Raw genomic sequence first — 16,981 nt, forward strand, 5'->3', positions numbered from 1 at the left:
AGTAGTAGTAGTAGTAGCAGTAGTTTTACCTGTTTTAAATTATTCTGTGTGTAATTCTCCTTGAGAGAATATTTTAGAAGGATGATGAAAGGGAAGAATCCATGCGCAAGAGGAGAGACTGAAGCAGGTGGGACCAGATCCACTCCTGAGCCTCCAAACCAAGATTTGGAGAACTAGATTCATGAGCCTATTTTTATGAACATGTGTATCAAAAAATAAGCCTTAAATTGTCAAAATTATGCTGGGGGGGTTTTGTTTCCCTATTTTGCTGTAATACCTAATGTTAAATCATTTTCTCTTTCAAACACAGGACAAATGGGGATGTTGTTTCCTGGCGACCAAAATCGGAAATTGAACCAGCAACAAAACCAAAGTTAGATTCTGAACAGTTACCACTGAGACCAAAATCAGTAGAGGTAGATTCAGTTGCAATAAAGAACTTAAAAGAAGCAGGTAAACTTTAAAAAGAAAGGAAGAAGTATAACTGGACAAATGTTCTGTTCAGGAAAGCTAATGACATAAATGCGTGGGTTAGTCTGTGGCATAGTACGATGCTTGCTTTTACCGCAGCAGGTTAACATGTAGACTTTACACCTGGGGTCGGCAACCTAAGGCCACTGTGCCACATGGACCCTCGCTGCCTCTTGGGGACCCCTGCCGCCCGCTCAGTTGGCTAAACCGGTGCAGAGCAGAGCGGAGACCGCCTTCCACGATGCTGGCTCGCTTCGCATTGGCTGCAGGAAGCTCCTGCAGCCAATGGGAAGCTGCGCACGCCTCCTCCGCGCCGGAAGGAGCACTGGAAATAGCATTTGCGCATGCGCGCATACACACTCCGGCCCACTGCAGTGTCTGCGGGACCGTGAACCGGCCCAAGCCACAAAAACTTTGCTGACCCCTGCTTTACACAAATGAACTCCGCAAGGCGCTTAGTTTTCACAACTTGGCAACCCTGCTCATATACATACATTCATGCATCCTTTTGTTACTCAGGTTGCTGCATTACAGATACGGTAAGTTGAGACTTGAGTGGCTGAATAGCTGTTTAATCGCATAGAATCATTTACTTAACACTTGTAGTTGTATATGGTTTTCTAAATGTTTAATTGCAATCTTATTCTGAGAAAGAGATCAGAAAGTTACAGAGTCAGTTGAGTTTTGTGTCTTGCTCCCAATTTTCATTGTCACCTTTATTTTTAACATGGAGTCCTCTTTTAGCATATTAATTGCCACTCTAATCTTTATTTTCTGCACTGATATTGGTAGAATCATAGATTCATAGAAGGGTAGAGTTGGAAGGGACCATGAGGGTCATCTAGTCCACTTGCCTGCAATGCCCATCGTGGAGCTTCAGAGTCTCCAGCTCTACCGACCGAGCTGTCCCAGCTGTCATATTGTGTTGGTGGTTTTTGTCATATATTTTGACAACATTTTATACTTCTCCTCTAAGATTGTTTTCTGAGCTTTAATTGTGACCTCTGTTTTCAAATCTTTTCCAGAAATTTCAAGTTTTGATCATATAATAGCTACCTCAGATAATTTATCACATCCCACTGCTAATCGGCCAAAGATGCCTGGCAGGAGGCTTCCCACTCGCTTCAACGGCAGAAATTCTGTGAGTACAGGGAACTGTGTGTCTTCTGTCTATCTTCTGTGTATTGGGGGGTACACCATAAATTTAATCAATAATAGGTGGTAATAATAGTAATAATAATAATACATAGAAATGTCAGGTTTCATAATTCTTTCACTTACAAGTCTAATGTATGTATGAATGAATGTACTAGATGCATATTACAAATAGGAGTAATAGATGGAAATGTGTGCTTTTAGCTTTTAAAATAGGTGGGTTTGCTTCACACAGAATGCAGATTTTTCCCTTTTCTTTTTCCCTCTAGACTACTCAGAATTTAAGCATAGAGAAAAGTGGGAAGGAGCATAAAGAGGAGGAAGAAAGTGCCAAAGTAAAGCCACCCGAAGTTAAAAAGGTACAGAATTGAGATGGCTTAAGTTAGTTGTAATAAGAAATCTAATAATAGCAGGTCATAATTTTGTTGTATCCACTCATGTAATATGATTCTATACAGAAAAGGGGTATACATTTATTTTGAGTGGCTCATAGAAAAAGTCACTTTAGCTGAATGTATTCTCTGCTGTTCTAAGTAAAATATCCTCAGAGTGTTAGCACTAACTTTGTTAGCAACATACATTTTTAAAACTCGCTTAGAAGATTGCTTGGGAAAGGTAATGAGGGTCATAACTGATACGTGGCTTTTGTGGAGATCCTCTTTCTCAGATGGACAGAGTTTTAAGAAAAACTGAAATAAGCCTGGCTTTCCACTGTGTGGGAAATACAAGAAACAGCTTTTTAAGCCACTGTCGAGTGGCAGGAGTGAGCCTGTGGCCCTCCAAATGTTGCTGCACTTCCACTTCCACCCCCCTTGGTTGTTGCGCAGGCTGTCAGGGCCTGATGGGAGGGAGTCCCTCGGCTTCTAAGGGCCGCAGGCGAGCCTCCCCTGCCCCCGGCAGCCGTCTTCCCAGGGGTCACTGGAAGTATTTCAAGCTTCACTTCTTTGCAGGGGTGGGGGTCAGCAGCAATTAAGCAGACTTTGCTTGTCCTTCAATATACAATTTTGACAGCTTGCATTATTTGCATAGTGTACATTTACTTATTAGATGACTTCCTTCTTCTTTCAGCCATCTCTATTTGCTCAGCCACTTCTGTCTTCATCACCCAGACCAAATTCTTTTGTACTCGGTGCTGTTACTGGGGAAATGAAACTTAAACAGGAAATAGATGAAAGGGAGAAGCCTTCTCTGGAAGACCTCAGGTCACAGGTTTTTGACCTGCTAGCTGTCGTAGAAACACTAAAGAAAGAACATGGGTAAGTGCTAATTTCACTGGATTTGTGGATGAAAGATACAGCAGATTTATGTCATGGCTCTTTTGTGCAAGGATTTTAGCATAGCCTCCTGTATTAATATTATATGATGTCTTAAGGGCAGGGTGGGGAGTGGGTTGGCATCAAGTGGGGATCAGCAGGGGCAGTAAGGGTTTGTTTGTTTGTTTGTTTGTTTGTTTGTTTGTTTGTTTGTTTAAAAAAAGAATCTATCTTGCATTTTTTTAATAAAATGGACAAATTGGGATGTGTGTGTGGATATGACCACCCAAGATTTAAGCACTAGCCTGCTAGGCTTCAGCTTTTATCTAGCCAGCATTTTATTCATTTATTTGTTCATTCCATTTAAATACCTCCCAATGTTCCACCTTTGCTCCCTTATGGATTGCAAGGGAGCAGGCCTTTTCTAAGGTTCTCCATCGAGACGCTGAGCAGACCCAGGTGTCCTTAGCTTTAAGGTGTGGGTCTCATGTGCCTTCAGATGATACCCTGAGACTTGAGGAAACTATACTACAGTGGAGTCACATCGCACATGCATTGAACTTGTTCAAATTCAGTCTTAACTTCCTGGGCTCGAGCTGATCTCCAGGCAGAAGTAAAAGCCTGGAATGGAAGTGCAGCTTCTGCCTGGGTCTCCCTCCAGCTCCCTTTTTGTCTTGCTGCTTCCCACTGTTTCAGCCGAGGAAGCCGGGTGCCACTCTGCACCCTCCCCTCCCCTCTGGGGTGTCACAGTAAGGAGGACAGAGTCTGGAGCAGGAACTTGGCTCCCATGGCTGGGACAGCCAGCAGAGAAGCAGTGGTGGGGTGATTGGCTCCTGTGGTGGCCTTCCAAGCAATGGTTGCAGCGGAGGAGTGGCAGGAAGACAGGGATGCAGGCCGAAGGTGCAGCTCCATTGCAGACCTGTTCTTCTGCCTGCGTTTCTCAGGGTTTGCTTCCCTTCTGTCTCAGTGTCTCTCCAAGGGAGCCCGGTTGCCTATCGGCGCTCTCTCCTCCTTGCCTCAACAACCCAGGGAGCAGGGAAAGCAGTTGTGGAGAACTGAGGGAAGGCAGTGGAGAAACAAGTAGGACATTCACACAGGGCTGCCCCCTGCTTGCCAGCCAGCAGCCAAGAAGTTTGGCATTAAGCATTTTTGCACTGCCTCTGGAACAAAACTCCTGCATGTGATGTGATTCTACCGTGCTGTAGCCTGCTCCATACCTCCTTCCTTGTTCCTTGTTCCTTGTTTCATTGGTTGGTGGTGGCAGTTCTTTCTTTGTTTTTCTGAGGGTGGGTCTGAGCCAAGACAGAGGAAAGCAGGAAGGGGCAGCCTCAGAAAGAAGACAAGCCGTTCTCCAGTGTGCCAGCTCCTGTATTCCCACACTTTGGCTGCAATCCCTTACCCTCTTACCTGGGAGAAAGCCCCCTTGAACTCATCAGGACTTACTTCTGTGTAAACATATATAGGATTGTTTTTGACTAACAAGCTGTCATGGGTGCTACTTGTATGAGAAACCCTGTAGGGTAATATTTTAAAGACATTCCCTCCGGTGGTAAAAAAAAGGGGGAGGGAGCAGTCGAAATGTTTATGGTGCAAGGCCCAGTTATAAAAATGAAATGAGTGTCAATAATGCTCTTTAGTTGCAAATTAACATAGTTTAGTGGTCAGATTTTGCACGATTGTTTAGGAACTATATAAAGCAATATGAATGAGATGGATTTAAACCAGCTGATGTTCTTGCTGATTTAGATCCACACTGTGTAATTCTGGAGGCAAAGCACTTGCGCAACTTTCCTCTGTGGCTGTTCTTTCTGCTTTGAGTCTGGGAATAGTTTATATACTATATGTTTCTTCAACCACAAAAAGAAGTAAAATTTCACATGGCAAAATTTAACTAGGTTTGCCTTTAACTTTTAAAGGAAGGAACTGGAAAAACTGAAAAGGGAGTTGGAGAAAGAGAAGCAGATGCGAAGTAACCTAGAGGTAATGTGTTTGAATAAGTTATTTGAAGCAGTAGGAGGCTTTGTTTTTCATAATTCCATTATTTTTAGAAGTTGAATGAGGGGCTATTGTTTAATAAAGCAGCCCCTATTGGGGTGGGAGGGGGTGGACCGTGGCAATATGCTGCCCTATGCAAGACCATTTGATGCGCTCCCCACTGCCCTTGCAGAGCCAGGCTTTGGGAAGGAGCTGTGGGGCTCTGGCAGAGTCCTAGAGCCATTTACCTCCTTCCCAAAGACAGGTAAATACCATATTTTTCGCCCTATAGGACGCACTTTTCCCCCTCCAAAAATGAAGGGGAAATGTGTGTGCATCCTATGGGGCGAATGCAGGCTTTTGCTGAAGCCTAGAGAGCGAGAGGCATCGGTGCGCACCGACCCCTCTCGCTCTCCAGGCTTCAGGAAGCTATCCGCAAGCCTTGCGAGCCCGGGGGAGTTCCCGCGGGCTCGCAAGGCTTGCGGGCAGCAGCCTGCAGCCGGAGCACGGGGCGCCCTCCGGAGGACGCCCCGTGCTTCGGGAAGGTGTCCGCAAGCCTCCCGCGCCTGGTGGAAGGACCTGCCGGGCGCACGAGGCTTGGGGCGGCAGCCTGCATCCCGAAGCACGGGGTGCCCTCCGGAGGACGCCCCGTGCTTCGGGAAGGTGTCCGCAAGCCTCCCGCGCCCGGTGGGAGGTCCTGCCGGGCGCGCGAGGCTTGGGGCGGCAGCCTGCATCCCAAAGCACGGGGTGCCCTCTGGAGGACGCCCCGTGCTTCAGGCGAGTGTCCGCAAGCCTCCCGCGCCTGGCAGAAGGTCCTGCCGGGCGCGCGAGGCTTGGGGCGGCAGCCTGCATCCCGAAGCATGGGGTGCCCTCCGGAGGACGCCCCGTGCTTCAGGCGAGTGTCCGCAAGCCTCCCGCGGGGGCGGCAGCCTGCATCCCGAAGCACCGGGTGCCCTATGGAGGACACCCCGTGCTTCGGGAAGGTGTCCGCAAGCCTCCCGCGCCTGGCGGAAGGTCCTGCCGGGCGCGCGAGGCTTGCAGGCAGCAGCCTGTTCTGGGAGCTGGGGTTGGGGGAAGCTCGGGCTTCCCCCGCGCCAGCCCCACGCCTGGGGGTGGAAAATAAAATTCTTTTCTTTATCCCCCCCCCCAAAAAAAGGTGCGTCTTATGGGGCGGTGCGTCCTATGGGGCGAAAAATACGGTACTTGCTCAACTTGAGGAAGGAAGCAAGAGGACTCTAGGGCCCTCTCAGAGTCCTCACACCTCCTTCCCAAAGACAGGCAAGCACTTACTGGGCCTTGAGCAGGTGCCCTCCTCGGCTGCATGCCCAGTGTGACTGCATGGCTCGCTCTGTCCTAAATTCAACTCTGCCACTAAAAAATGCTTCACACATTGACTTTATTGTTTTGCTGACGGGGAGAAGAATTCCCCCAAATACAAAGTAGAGACACTAGACTGGATAGGAAACTTGGGGGAACAATATTGGAGCATTGTTTTTCCTGAGATATCTCCCAGTCCTTAGGTTGAAATCCAGGTGTTGCCATTTCCACGAGTGTTGTTTTGAGAGCAGGAAGGGGGGCATTCAAAATGGCTAAAACCTTTTCTTGAAAACTGGGTATATACCGTATTTTTTGCTCTATAAAACTCACTTTTTCCCTCCTAAAAAGTAAGAAGAAATGTGTGTGCGTCTTATGGAACGAATGCAGGCTGCGCAGCTATCACAGAAGCCAGAACGTGAAGAGGGATTGCTGCTTTCACTGTGCAGCGATCCCTCTTGCTGTTCTGGCTTCTGAGATTCAGAATATTTTTTATCTTGTTTTCCTTCTCCAAAAACTAGGTGCGTCTTGTGGTCTGGTGCATCTTATAGAGCGAAAAATACGTTATATGCCTCATTTAAGGTTGTTTAGCAGCTGTTCATGACTAAATTAATCATAATTTTATGCTGTATCACTTTGATGTAGGTTTGTATTAAGGAACAGTTTTTTCATAGAATTGTAGAATTGGAAGGGGCCTTGAGGCTCATCTAGTACCTCCTGCAAGGCAGGAATCTTGCCTCAAGTGGGGCTTGAACCCACCATCCCGTGATTGAGTCTCATGCTCTACCAACAATGCTAAGTGCCAAAATATTGAGGGGATGAGCCCATGCTTCTGCCATGTTTCTTTATGAATCACACCTTAAGCTTAAGTAGCCTCAGTTGCAATTAGTCTAGAAGCAGATAATGAATAACATGAAATTATTATCATTTGTGCTAGTGAAAAGCTTTAGAATTATTATTTTTTAAACCACAGTTTCAATACACATTTGCATTCAACGCATTCAGTTGTGAGCAAATATGTTTATCTGCTGGAGTGTTTTATGGTACAAAACCTAACTCAGGTTAGATGCACATTAATTTCACAAAGATGTTTCAATGGCTGGATGGCTCAATGAATACAATTGACATTCTTAAGCTTTTCACTAGCCCTACAATAGAAGACACAGAACTTGTGGGCGCCTGATATTGCTGGCCTGCAACTCCCCTCCTCCCTGACCGAGGGCCAGGCTGCCTGGGGCAGATGGGAGGGGGCACAGGCTCCCCCATCCCGGCTCTGGTGATCAGCTTTCCTACCAAAGATGTTGTAGCACGTATTTAAGCATTACTGGAAAATATAGGCAAAGTTATTCATTTCTGTATTAAAAGTTTTAATGTGTCTCATCCACAGGTGGAAATAGAGAAGCTGAAGAAAGCTGTCATAACGACATGAAAGAGCCATAGACCTTGCCAGGATTTCAGAGTCAAAATACAAATGAAGCTGACTTGACTTTTCTTTTTTTACTTCAAACCAATGAATGGGCAGCATTCCGTAAAAAAAGGATAAATGAATATAATCTTCTATTTAGTGAGCTAAGAGAAGAAAATGAACCGCTTTTTTGTTTCTTACCAATATAGGAGGGGCCTTATTTCTTACTGTGCTGGAATCGCAGACCTTTATTTCCTTGGTTTGCTTGAAAATACTACTGAATCTGTATAAAAAGAGGGGTTCTTATTAGATTTTTATTGAGCACCTATAGTCTAATTTTTAAGAGATCTGTACTATATATATAAGGCAGTATATCTTTGCAAAGAAGCCCTGTAAAGGAGCCTCTAGGGAGGCACCTGGTCTACCCTTGTACTTATTATAGCCACTACTTTCCCCACAATGCTAAAGGGAATATGATGTTTGTATTTTTTTAATTATTTTTTTTTTTTTGCATTTCTACCCAGGGTTACACTGTTGTGCCTGTCTGCAGTGAGAGTATTAATAATATGCTGTTTTATAGTTCAGGATGATGCTGGGAGTTTGTTCTTGCTATGGAGCAGAAAAGTCACAACTGCTTAATAGTTTGAGAAGAATATTCTGTCACTTGCACTATAGGAGTCATGAAAGGGACTTGGGGTTGGACCCCACACAAACCCCCACACCCAGGTCAATGCTTAATTTCCACAAGGAATGTGGGCATAAGGTTGAAATGGTCTTGTAATTCACCCTGTTGTGCCTAAATATTGCAGCACATGGCATGCTAAGCAATTCTTCACTTTCATAAATTTTATTCTAACACTACAGTATCTTACAGCTTCATACAGATTTTTAGCACTAATCATAATAGCATTATTAAAATCTTCATGTGACAGTGAAGTGTTTAGAGCTACCCACCTGTTGACGACATGCAATCTTGCTGCTACCTACACTAAGGCACAAGAGGATTCGTAGAGACTGGATTCTTGTGTACATCATAGTACTGCAATGTGCTCCTAAATGAAAGGAGTTGATTTTGTTTGGAAGAAAAGACTTCTTTTTGGAGTCATTTTGCCCCTCCCCATTTCTTCCTACAAAGGAGGAAAACTAAAAAGGCTCCACGTTGCATTCAAGCCAATGCTAAAAATACAAAACCCATTCTGTCTCTTGTTTCTCCTTCATTTCTTTTCTAAAAGAGTATAAAAAGGCAATATTTCCAGAGTGGTTTTTAGTTAACCAAATTAAAATAATGTGAAATCTTAACTTTTCCCGTGTCAGTAGTTTTCATGTTCATCTGCTCTCCTTTAATTAAACAAAACTTGGATGGCATAAGTATTTTGTCATAGTTGTATAAGAATACCAACAATTATTAATTGTTAGCAAGTGCAGAAATCTACTTGCAGGTATATCACTTGTGAATTAGTGGATTAAAATGTAGGAACGGAAATGGGTGTCTAAAAACAAAATGCCTGTTTGGTTACCATATTGGTGCTTAACTAATGACAACCATCTAATGAATCAGTTGTTGATGTTTTTTTGTTGTTGCCATTTTTCACACTTGCTAACTTACTAGTCAAACCATCACTCTAGTGCAGCCTTTCTTAACCTTGAGTTCCCAAATATTGCCGGACTCACATCATCCCTGACTGCTGCTGGCTATGGATGATGGCAGTTGTAGTCCAACAACATCTGGGGACCCATGGTTAAGAAAGGCAGATCTAGGAAATCTAATCTGATACTAATTCATAATTTTTGTTGGTCAACAACTTTTGTCTTGTCTTACTAGCCAGACCTGTGACTTGTGTTGCCATTGATTCCTCCTCCCACTGAGTCTCCTGGCATGTGCAGAGGACGTGGGGAGGAGGGCGTCTGCCCCAGAGTTGGACTTTCTGCAGAAGGTTCAAACGGCACCTTCCTGCCGTTGCTGCTGCAGAAGCTCAAGGAAAAGCAGAGGAGACAGGTGACCGCCATCCTACAGGTTGTGCTTTTGCTGCAGCCTTGAAAAGCCCAAAGGGGGAGCAAGAAGCCATCTCTTCCACCGCCCTGGTTCATGTAAAAAAGAAGGGGCCATTTCTTTCCTTTCCATTGGGATTTCTACAGGAGTACTTTGCTCCTGGAGCTTTCTACAAAAGCACAGTTTGCAGGACTGAAACTGCCACTCCTTTCTTCTCTATTCTCCATGAAGGAAAAGGGAGGTGATTTTGTTTGCACTGCAAGTTGGGCCTTTTTAGAAACACCAGCCACACTCTCCTGCTGTCTCCTGTCAAACAGCAGCTGCTTTCCTTTGCCATAAAAAAGGCTTTTCAAGAATTTTTAGGAGTAGCATTTGTTTACTGCCTCTCAAAAAAAAATACCCTGTGGAAAAGAAAAGAGGAACAGTTTCTCTCCATTTCTGTTGGGTTTTTTCAGAAAACTACCATGAGGTGCAAAAAGGTTTTTAAAAAAAGAAAAAGGGGGGAAAGAAACAACAGAAGCCCAATTTGTAGGAGGCAAAACACCTTATCCTTATGTTCTTTCTTGGTGAAGTATTTCCCCACAAACAGAACTTTTGGTGGAAGCACAGATACCTGCCGGACTTGGGATGAGGGCCGGCCAGAACAGAAGAGGGGCCACTTGGTCTGGGCCTCTGATTTTGAAGGGATGCCCTCTGAGCCCCACTGGCAGAGGCAAAGGAGGACCCTTGGGTAAAGGTAATTGGTATTGTAAAGAAAGTCAAGGGCACAAAATATAAATATTTTAAAAAGATTCAGAAGAGATTAATGCAGATAAAAATAGATAGGTGTAGAAATGGGGCCTACATTTGTCCTGTCTGGTTTGGGCCCCCAACCCGTTTTGCGTGGCCCTGGGCAAGGGGCCCTTTCCTCTAGTCCTTACAACCTGGCGGTAGTTCAGCTGCATCACAAATACTAGTCTGTGCTCTCTCAGATAAATGGGCAATGAAATAGCTCCTCTCTGATCCCAGCATGTTGAAGTTTTATTCTTGTGCAGAACAAGAAGTGAGTCTACTGGAAAAAAGTTCTTTTATGTGATCTTCACATAAAATTCAGAGTGTAAGGCAAAATGGTATTAATTATCAGTTGTTGTATGGCAGTTTTGTCTGCCTTGAAGCTCATAGCAGATGAATAGGACCTGACAATCAATGAAATCGGACGTGTTAATTATTAAATGGCCTTTTTTGCTGCAGCAATAAATGATGAAGTGCAATGACTTGATTTCATAATAATAATAATAAAAATCTTCTAAAAGATGCTGCTATGAGTATTTTTAGCAATAGAGGTCTCACTGATATGTCTTAAATTAATACTGTATCATGGGAAATAGGGAACGTATGCAGACATTCCAAAGAATGCAAGTTATTTCAAGCAGTTATGCTTCACTGACTTGTTCACAGGTGCTGTAAAATTATGCATGCTATTGAAACTCCACAATAAAATTATATGCTGTTAATATGTTATGTGAATTTCCCTCCATAAACATTCAGACCCCTTAGATGTAATTCAGCTAGATGTAACATAGAACAAAATATTTCCATGCTTTAAAGAGTCCACACTGCAATATGGAAATAATTCAACCATATTGCTACCACTGATATTCATTATTTGTATTGGCTATTATGGTTCTCTTTTGTTCTGCCCTTTTTAACTGCCCTAATATTCCCATTTGGAAGCTATAGAAAGTTGAGTGCAACTTTTTTGGGGGGGGGGGTGTGTTTCAGAATCCCTAGTGAGAGTTCTTTTCATTTCACTTATTTCCAGCCCTCCATACAGTTTGTTTTCAGACGGGAAAAGACAATCCAATGTCACGTGGGCTTCTTGTTTGTGGGTTTCTTTAAAAATCCAAATTTATACACCTAGCTGCAAAACTGGAAATCTTTCCCCATAGACATAGATGTCTATAGGGTGGTGCTATATATTTATGCCCCTTCATTTTTGTATATGAGGAATATAGATGCATGTTTTCATAATCTAAATGTAACAAAAAATTCTATACGACAAGATTTTAAGTTCTCTTTTGAGGGGATTGAGAAAGTTCTCTTTTGAGGGGATTGTTGATCAGTACCCTTGGTAATAGCTTGAAAAACACAGCTCTACTGGGGACTGTTAGAAAATATCCTTTACTGTATATTCTTAAAGCCAAATGGCATTAGCCTATTAAAATGTTTAATCTGTTCTTTAGATACATTTCGCCTCTCATGTCTTCCTTTCTGCGGTTCAAGCATACAAAACAATACCAGCACTGTACACTTGGAAAGAAATGGGCACCCGGGAATGTTGCCCTGTCTTTCCGCTGGCACTGCCTTCGCACACCCCGTGGCAGCTCTGGAGAGAGGAGCAGCAGCTGAGGACAGGGCTATGTGGGGCAAGGGATGTGTGCTGAGTAGGACAAGGTGCCTGCAGGTGAGAAGGAAGCGGCTGGGGCTATTTCACACCTTGGCTGAAACCAGTGAGGGCCTTTGCCCTTCCTTCGCGGTGCCAAGAGACATCATTGTTCCATTTGTCATGTAATATAAATGGGAACTTTTCCAGTAGCGGAGCTGGGCCTGTGCCTGTAAACTTCCTTGGTAAAGTGATATACATAATTATTTGTCATCCTTTTTACTGTGTTTAAAATTACTTGTTTTAGTTGTTATTATTATTATTGCCTCTGTGGATAACTGCAGGATCACAAATGGAGCTGATTGGTTAATGCCCCTTCAGATCATAGTGAACTGGAGCCCACAGATACCTGCCAGTGAGCAAGGTGAAGTCTCCCCCCCCCCCCGCCCCAGCTTTTTTTACTTTCTCCTCTTCATTATCTTACAAGGCATGGCTTGGGGCTCATCTGCATGCTCCAGTTGTTCTGCTATGGTATTCCGACTTCCCCGACCACAGTATAGGGGGAAATCCTGTGCGCTGAATTTATTCTCCAGTGATAGTTTTGCACAGAAGTTGTCAAAGCACTATTTTCCCTTAAAGCTGCTTTGAGCATAAAACACTAAGATTGCCTTTTCTCCTTTGGGTGACATTTTAAATAAATGCCAAACAGTTCAGCTGTTCCTAATTATTCCTGCTACATGATCATACAATTGTAGAGTTGGAAGGGACCCCAAGAGTCATCTAGTCCAGCCTCAGTGCAGGAATCTCAACTAGAGCATCCATTACAGATTTTTACCTCTTCCCAAGGGAGTCCACTCCACTGTCTAACAGCTCTTACTGTCAGAAAGTTCTTCCTGATGTTTAGTAAGAATCTCCTTCCTTGTAACTTGAAGCCATTGGTTCAAGCAAGAGAAAACAACCTTGTTCCATCTTTCATGTGACAGCCCTTGAGATATTTGAAATTGGCTATCGTATCTCCTCTCAGTCTCCTCTTTTCCAGGCTAAATATATGCAGCTCCTTCAACCTTTCCTCATAAGGCTGGGGAAAACATTTGCCCACCTCCCAGTAAGGGTAAATTGTGGCCAGCTCCAGAGATGACATACTTGGGGGCTCCTTTGGCAGACATTTTGGGAGAACAAGAGGGGGTAAGATCTTGTTCTACTCTCCAGCACACTGCCTTTTAGACTCTTCTGAAGGAACGACAGCAGGACATCTTCCCTTGAGCTTTTTCTATCTGTTGAAATCAGCTTTGCAATACAGGCATATGCTTAAATACCATTACCTTAGTTTTGTGATTGGTGGGTAACTTGTCATGTGAATGCTAAAGCTCTGTCAACATATTCTGGGATTATGCGTGAGAGATACTTCACTAAAAGAAATTGCCAATGGGGTGATGCTGCCACCTGGGGGGTGCTGTGTGCAAGGCACCTGGGGCAGACTCCAAAATGGTGTCCCCAGGCCCTGCCAGGGAAGAAGAGGGGAGGGAAGATCTACCTTCCGATCAAGGCAGGAAGAAAGATCAACATCTGGATCTGCCCCTGTGAGGCCTGTCAGGCTTTGGGCCAGCTTCCTTCTCACTTGGACCGTAGATAAGCAATGCAAGATAAAGCAGTCTCTTGCCAGCATCAGAAACGTTTAATGAAAGCAGCAAAAAAACAAACGACCATTTTCGCAGTGCAGGTGCTCCCCATTAAGTTCCTCCCACTTCCACCACCCCCTCTCTTATTTACCCAATCTCAACCAATAGCCTTCTGTGAAGTTACCTTATCCAGTCTCCTAGCCCTGGGACTAAGAGTCTGTATACCTTCCAGTGTGGGAGATTTGGTTAACTTGTTAAGTTGTGGGTGAGCATATCAGACGACACAGTGAGTCTTCAAACAGCTCTTGTTTATTCACAGAACAGAACAGAACTGAACTGAAGGGTTCAGCCAGCCTGCTTATATAGAGCTCCACTAGAACGCAACAGTAACCATTTTCTGTAACTATCCAGTCACTGAATGTCACTTTCGATCCCCAGGGTGAGAACTTCAGTACATAACATAACTCTCCTCCCGTTCTGCCTCAATTCTGCCCAGCTTCCGTCCTCCGAACTGTGCCCCTCAGCAAACCATCATTCCAGGTCAGTCCTCCTCTCCTGCTCCTGTAGAGCCCCAGGATCCTGGTTCTGTGCGGGGGGGGGGACTCCCCAGCCTGATCCCTGACACCGCCTGAGGACATTTGTATCGTGTGGGAAATACAAAATTAGAATCTATCTTCCGACCTATTCTGTCACTATTTATATGAGTGCATAGGTTCTTAATTAAATCCCTAACGCTAAATAAATCAGTCAGATGCTCGTTCTTGGAAGTAACACTTTTAATGTAAAACTCCCCTACAGCTCTCTTCACAATCTGAATTTGGTTATGAGTTTCCCTCTGGGGTGGAAAGGATAAAGGTTGTGTTGCCTGGTTATCTCTTTCATTTATCAAAATGTTACCATAATTTAAGTTGGCCCCAATGCTCCTAGAGCATCAATATATCTGGCTGAATGTAAAAGTACACAATGTAAGCAAAAGCCTGATTTGTCTTAACTTTGCAGAGTGTTGATAATTAGAAGTTTTTGCTCTAATTAGTGGCTTGCCATTTTCTCAGCAGTTACAAAATGCTGTCCTCAAGGCATACAAGTGGCTATGGGGGGGGGGGTTTCCATTGGAGTGGCATTCCTAAATGTGAGTGCAGAAACACCACAATAAAGCGTGTTTTAGAGTGCCTTTGCTGCAACTATTCTGCTGTACCTTGGGTTGTAGTAGCCAAGAGGCAGAGGACTAAGCCAGGAGAGGCTAGTTGGGACCATCTTGGTCCCCATTCTCCCAGCCAAGAAGAGTATTATGTCTTTGGCCCACATCAGTTTGTTTGCCCTTTGAGATACCAGCCTGGAGGTAGGAGAGTGTTGGTTGCAGTTGCAGGTTGGGGCTGTGTTTGGTGGCTGGCTGAATGGATATCGCTGGGGTGGGAGGTCTGGGGCCTGACTTTGCTGTGGCAGGATACCACCTGTGGCAGTCACAGGGGAGGGCGCCCCCCACTATCAGCCGTGGAATTGTAGGCCAGGCATAATGGGAGACGGTCCTGTGACACCCTGGGGAGAGAGGGGAAGCTTGATGTGGTGGGGGAAGACTTGAAGCGGACTTACTATCTTTTTCCTGAGAGGGTGGGATGTGCACACTGCTAGCCCGGAGCTTCTCATCTGTGGCCCTGATCTCCCAGTTGTATATGGTAATGCTGAATGATGGTGCTAAAATGGGTGGGCAGGTACCAGGGGGTTTCAAATATGTTTTCTAATTTCAGGGGTGCCATCTTGGGCAGAGACCTGGGTGTTTGGTATCTGTTCCTTGTCCAGCCCTCCCCCTCCTCTTGAAGGAAGCACATCCATTGAGCCCTCGGATTGGACCATAATAAAAACATCCTCATCCAGGATTTGTGCTTTGGATGTAAGTCAGAATCACAGAACCGTAGAGTTGGAAGGGACCACGAGGCTCATCTGGTCCGACCCCCGGCAATGCAAGGATCTTTTGCCCAATGGGGGACTCAAACACATGACCCTGAGTTGAAGAGTCTCATGCTGTACCCTTTACAGATGGGTAGCCGTGTTGGTCTGCCATAGTCAAAACAAAAAAAATTCCTTCCAGTAGCACCTTAAAGACCAACTAAGTTAGTTCTTGGTATGAGCTTTCGTGTGCATGCACACTTCTTCAGATGCTGTACCCTTGTCACCCACAGAAATTGACGGATTGCAAGTTTCTCGCCCCCTCTTTCCTCCTTCAGATATTCATCTCCCTGGCTCAGCCACGAAGCCCCCCTGAACAACGTGGAATCAGGTCTGGGGGACGGGGGGGGGGGAATGGCTGTGATGCTTTCTAACTTAACCTGTTTTAAGATCCAAACACAGATTTGACAGCAATAAAGAGGGGGAAAGAGGGAAATAATATACAGCAAATAACAAAACAGATCAGACAGTGTGAGAAAGACTTGGTCAAAAACCCCAAAAAATGAAAAGGCCAGACAAGATATTAAGATCCTACAAGCACACATTTTGAATTTAATTAACAAAGAAGTAGAAAACAAAATTAAATGGCTTAGGCATTAGGCTTAGGCGGATGTTAGCATGGTTACTAAAGAAAAGACAAAAAGATAAAATAATAGGGAAAATAAATAATCAAAGGGGGCAGATTGAGGATCCAGAAAAAAAAAAGGAGCTTCATAAATTATTACAAAATATATAAAACTGAAGAAAAAGAAGAAACTAAACTAGTAAAATATTTAAATCAAAATAAATTACCAATAATAACAGAAGAGGAACAAATGTATTTAAACTCACCTATAAGTACAGAAGAATTACGACAAGTAATAAAAACAAAACAAAAATGGGGAAATCACCCAGGCCGGTGAATAAAGATAAAACAAAATGGTTAGTGAAAAATTTGGATGAAGAAGAAAAAAGAATTAGAAATCAGGATGGGGTTAAAGATAACCAATAAAGCGAAATTCTTAGGAATTTGGATCACGACAAAAAATATAAATCTTTACAACGATACTTTACGTAAAAACATGGAAAGAAGTAAAAAAAAAAAAATTGGAAATCTGGGGAAGGTTAAATTTGTCCCTTTGGGGAAGGATATCCACAGTTAAGATGACCGTGCTGCTGAAGATGTTGTTCCTATTCCAAACAATACCAATAATTAGTGGAGTAAATTGTTTCAAAGATTGGCAAAATTCATTTGGCAAAATTCATTTGGCAGGGTAAAAAGCCAAGAATAAAACACAAATTATTAACAGAAATTAGAGATAGAGGCAGGTTTGCGCTACCAGATCTTAAATTATATTACAAAGCAGCATGCCTGGTGTGGCTCAAAGATTGGATGACTCTTAAAAATGTAAACATACTCAACATTGAAGGCTGGGACAATAGATTCTGATGGCATGGCTATCTAGGATATGATAAAGTTAAAAACCACGGAAGATTCCTTAACCATATAATTAG

The 16,981-nt window shown here is 43.9% G+C and overlaps 1 protein-coding gene across 4 annotated transcripts in view; it reads left to right on the plus strand.

Annotated features, from left to right (window-relative positions):
* Positions 1-11,789, plus strand: part of CD2AP (CD2 associated protein) — a 44,303-nt gene extending 32,514 nt beyond the window's left edge. For 3 of the 4 annotated variants that reach the window (XM_077926622.1, XM_077926625.1, XM_077926623.1), the window contains 6 exons: positions 311-453; positions 1,497-1,612; positions 1,896-1,985; positions 2,695-2,882; positions 4,796-4,859; positions 7,555-11,789. In XM_077926622.1, coding sequence (XP_077782748.1) covers positions 311-453; positions 1,497-1,612; positions 1,896-1,985; positions 2,695-2,882; positions 4,796-4,859; positions 7,555-7,596 — 643 coding nt within the window. In that variant the 3' untranslated portion in view covers positions 7,597-11,789. The remainder of the gene's footprint in view (positions 1-310; positions 454-1,496; positions 1,613-1,895; positions 1,986-2,694; positions 2,883-4,795; positions 4,860-7,554) is intronic. The other variant, XM_077926624.1, reaches the window with a different exon arrangement.
* The last annotated feature ends 5,192 nt before the right edge of the window (positions 11,790-16,981 follow it).

This window comes from Podarcis muralis, chromosome 3 (genome assembly GCF_964188315.1).
Source record: "Podarcis muralis chromosome 3, rPodMur119.hap1.1, whole genome shotgun sequence".
NCBI lineage: Eukaryota > Metazoa > Chordata > Lepidosauria > Squamata > Lacertidae > Podarcis > Podarcis muralis.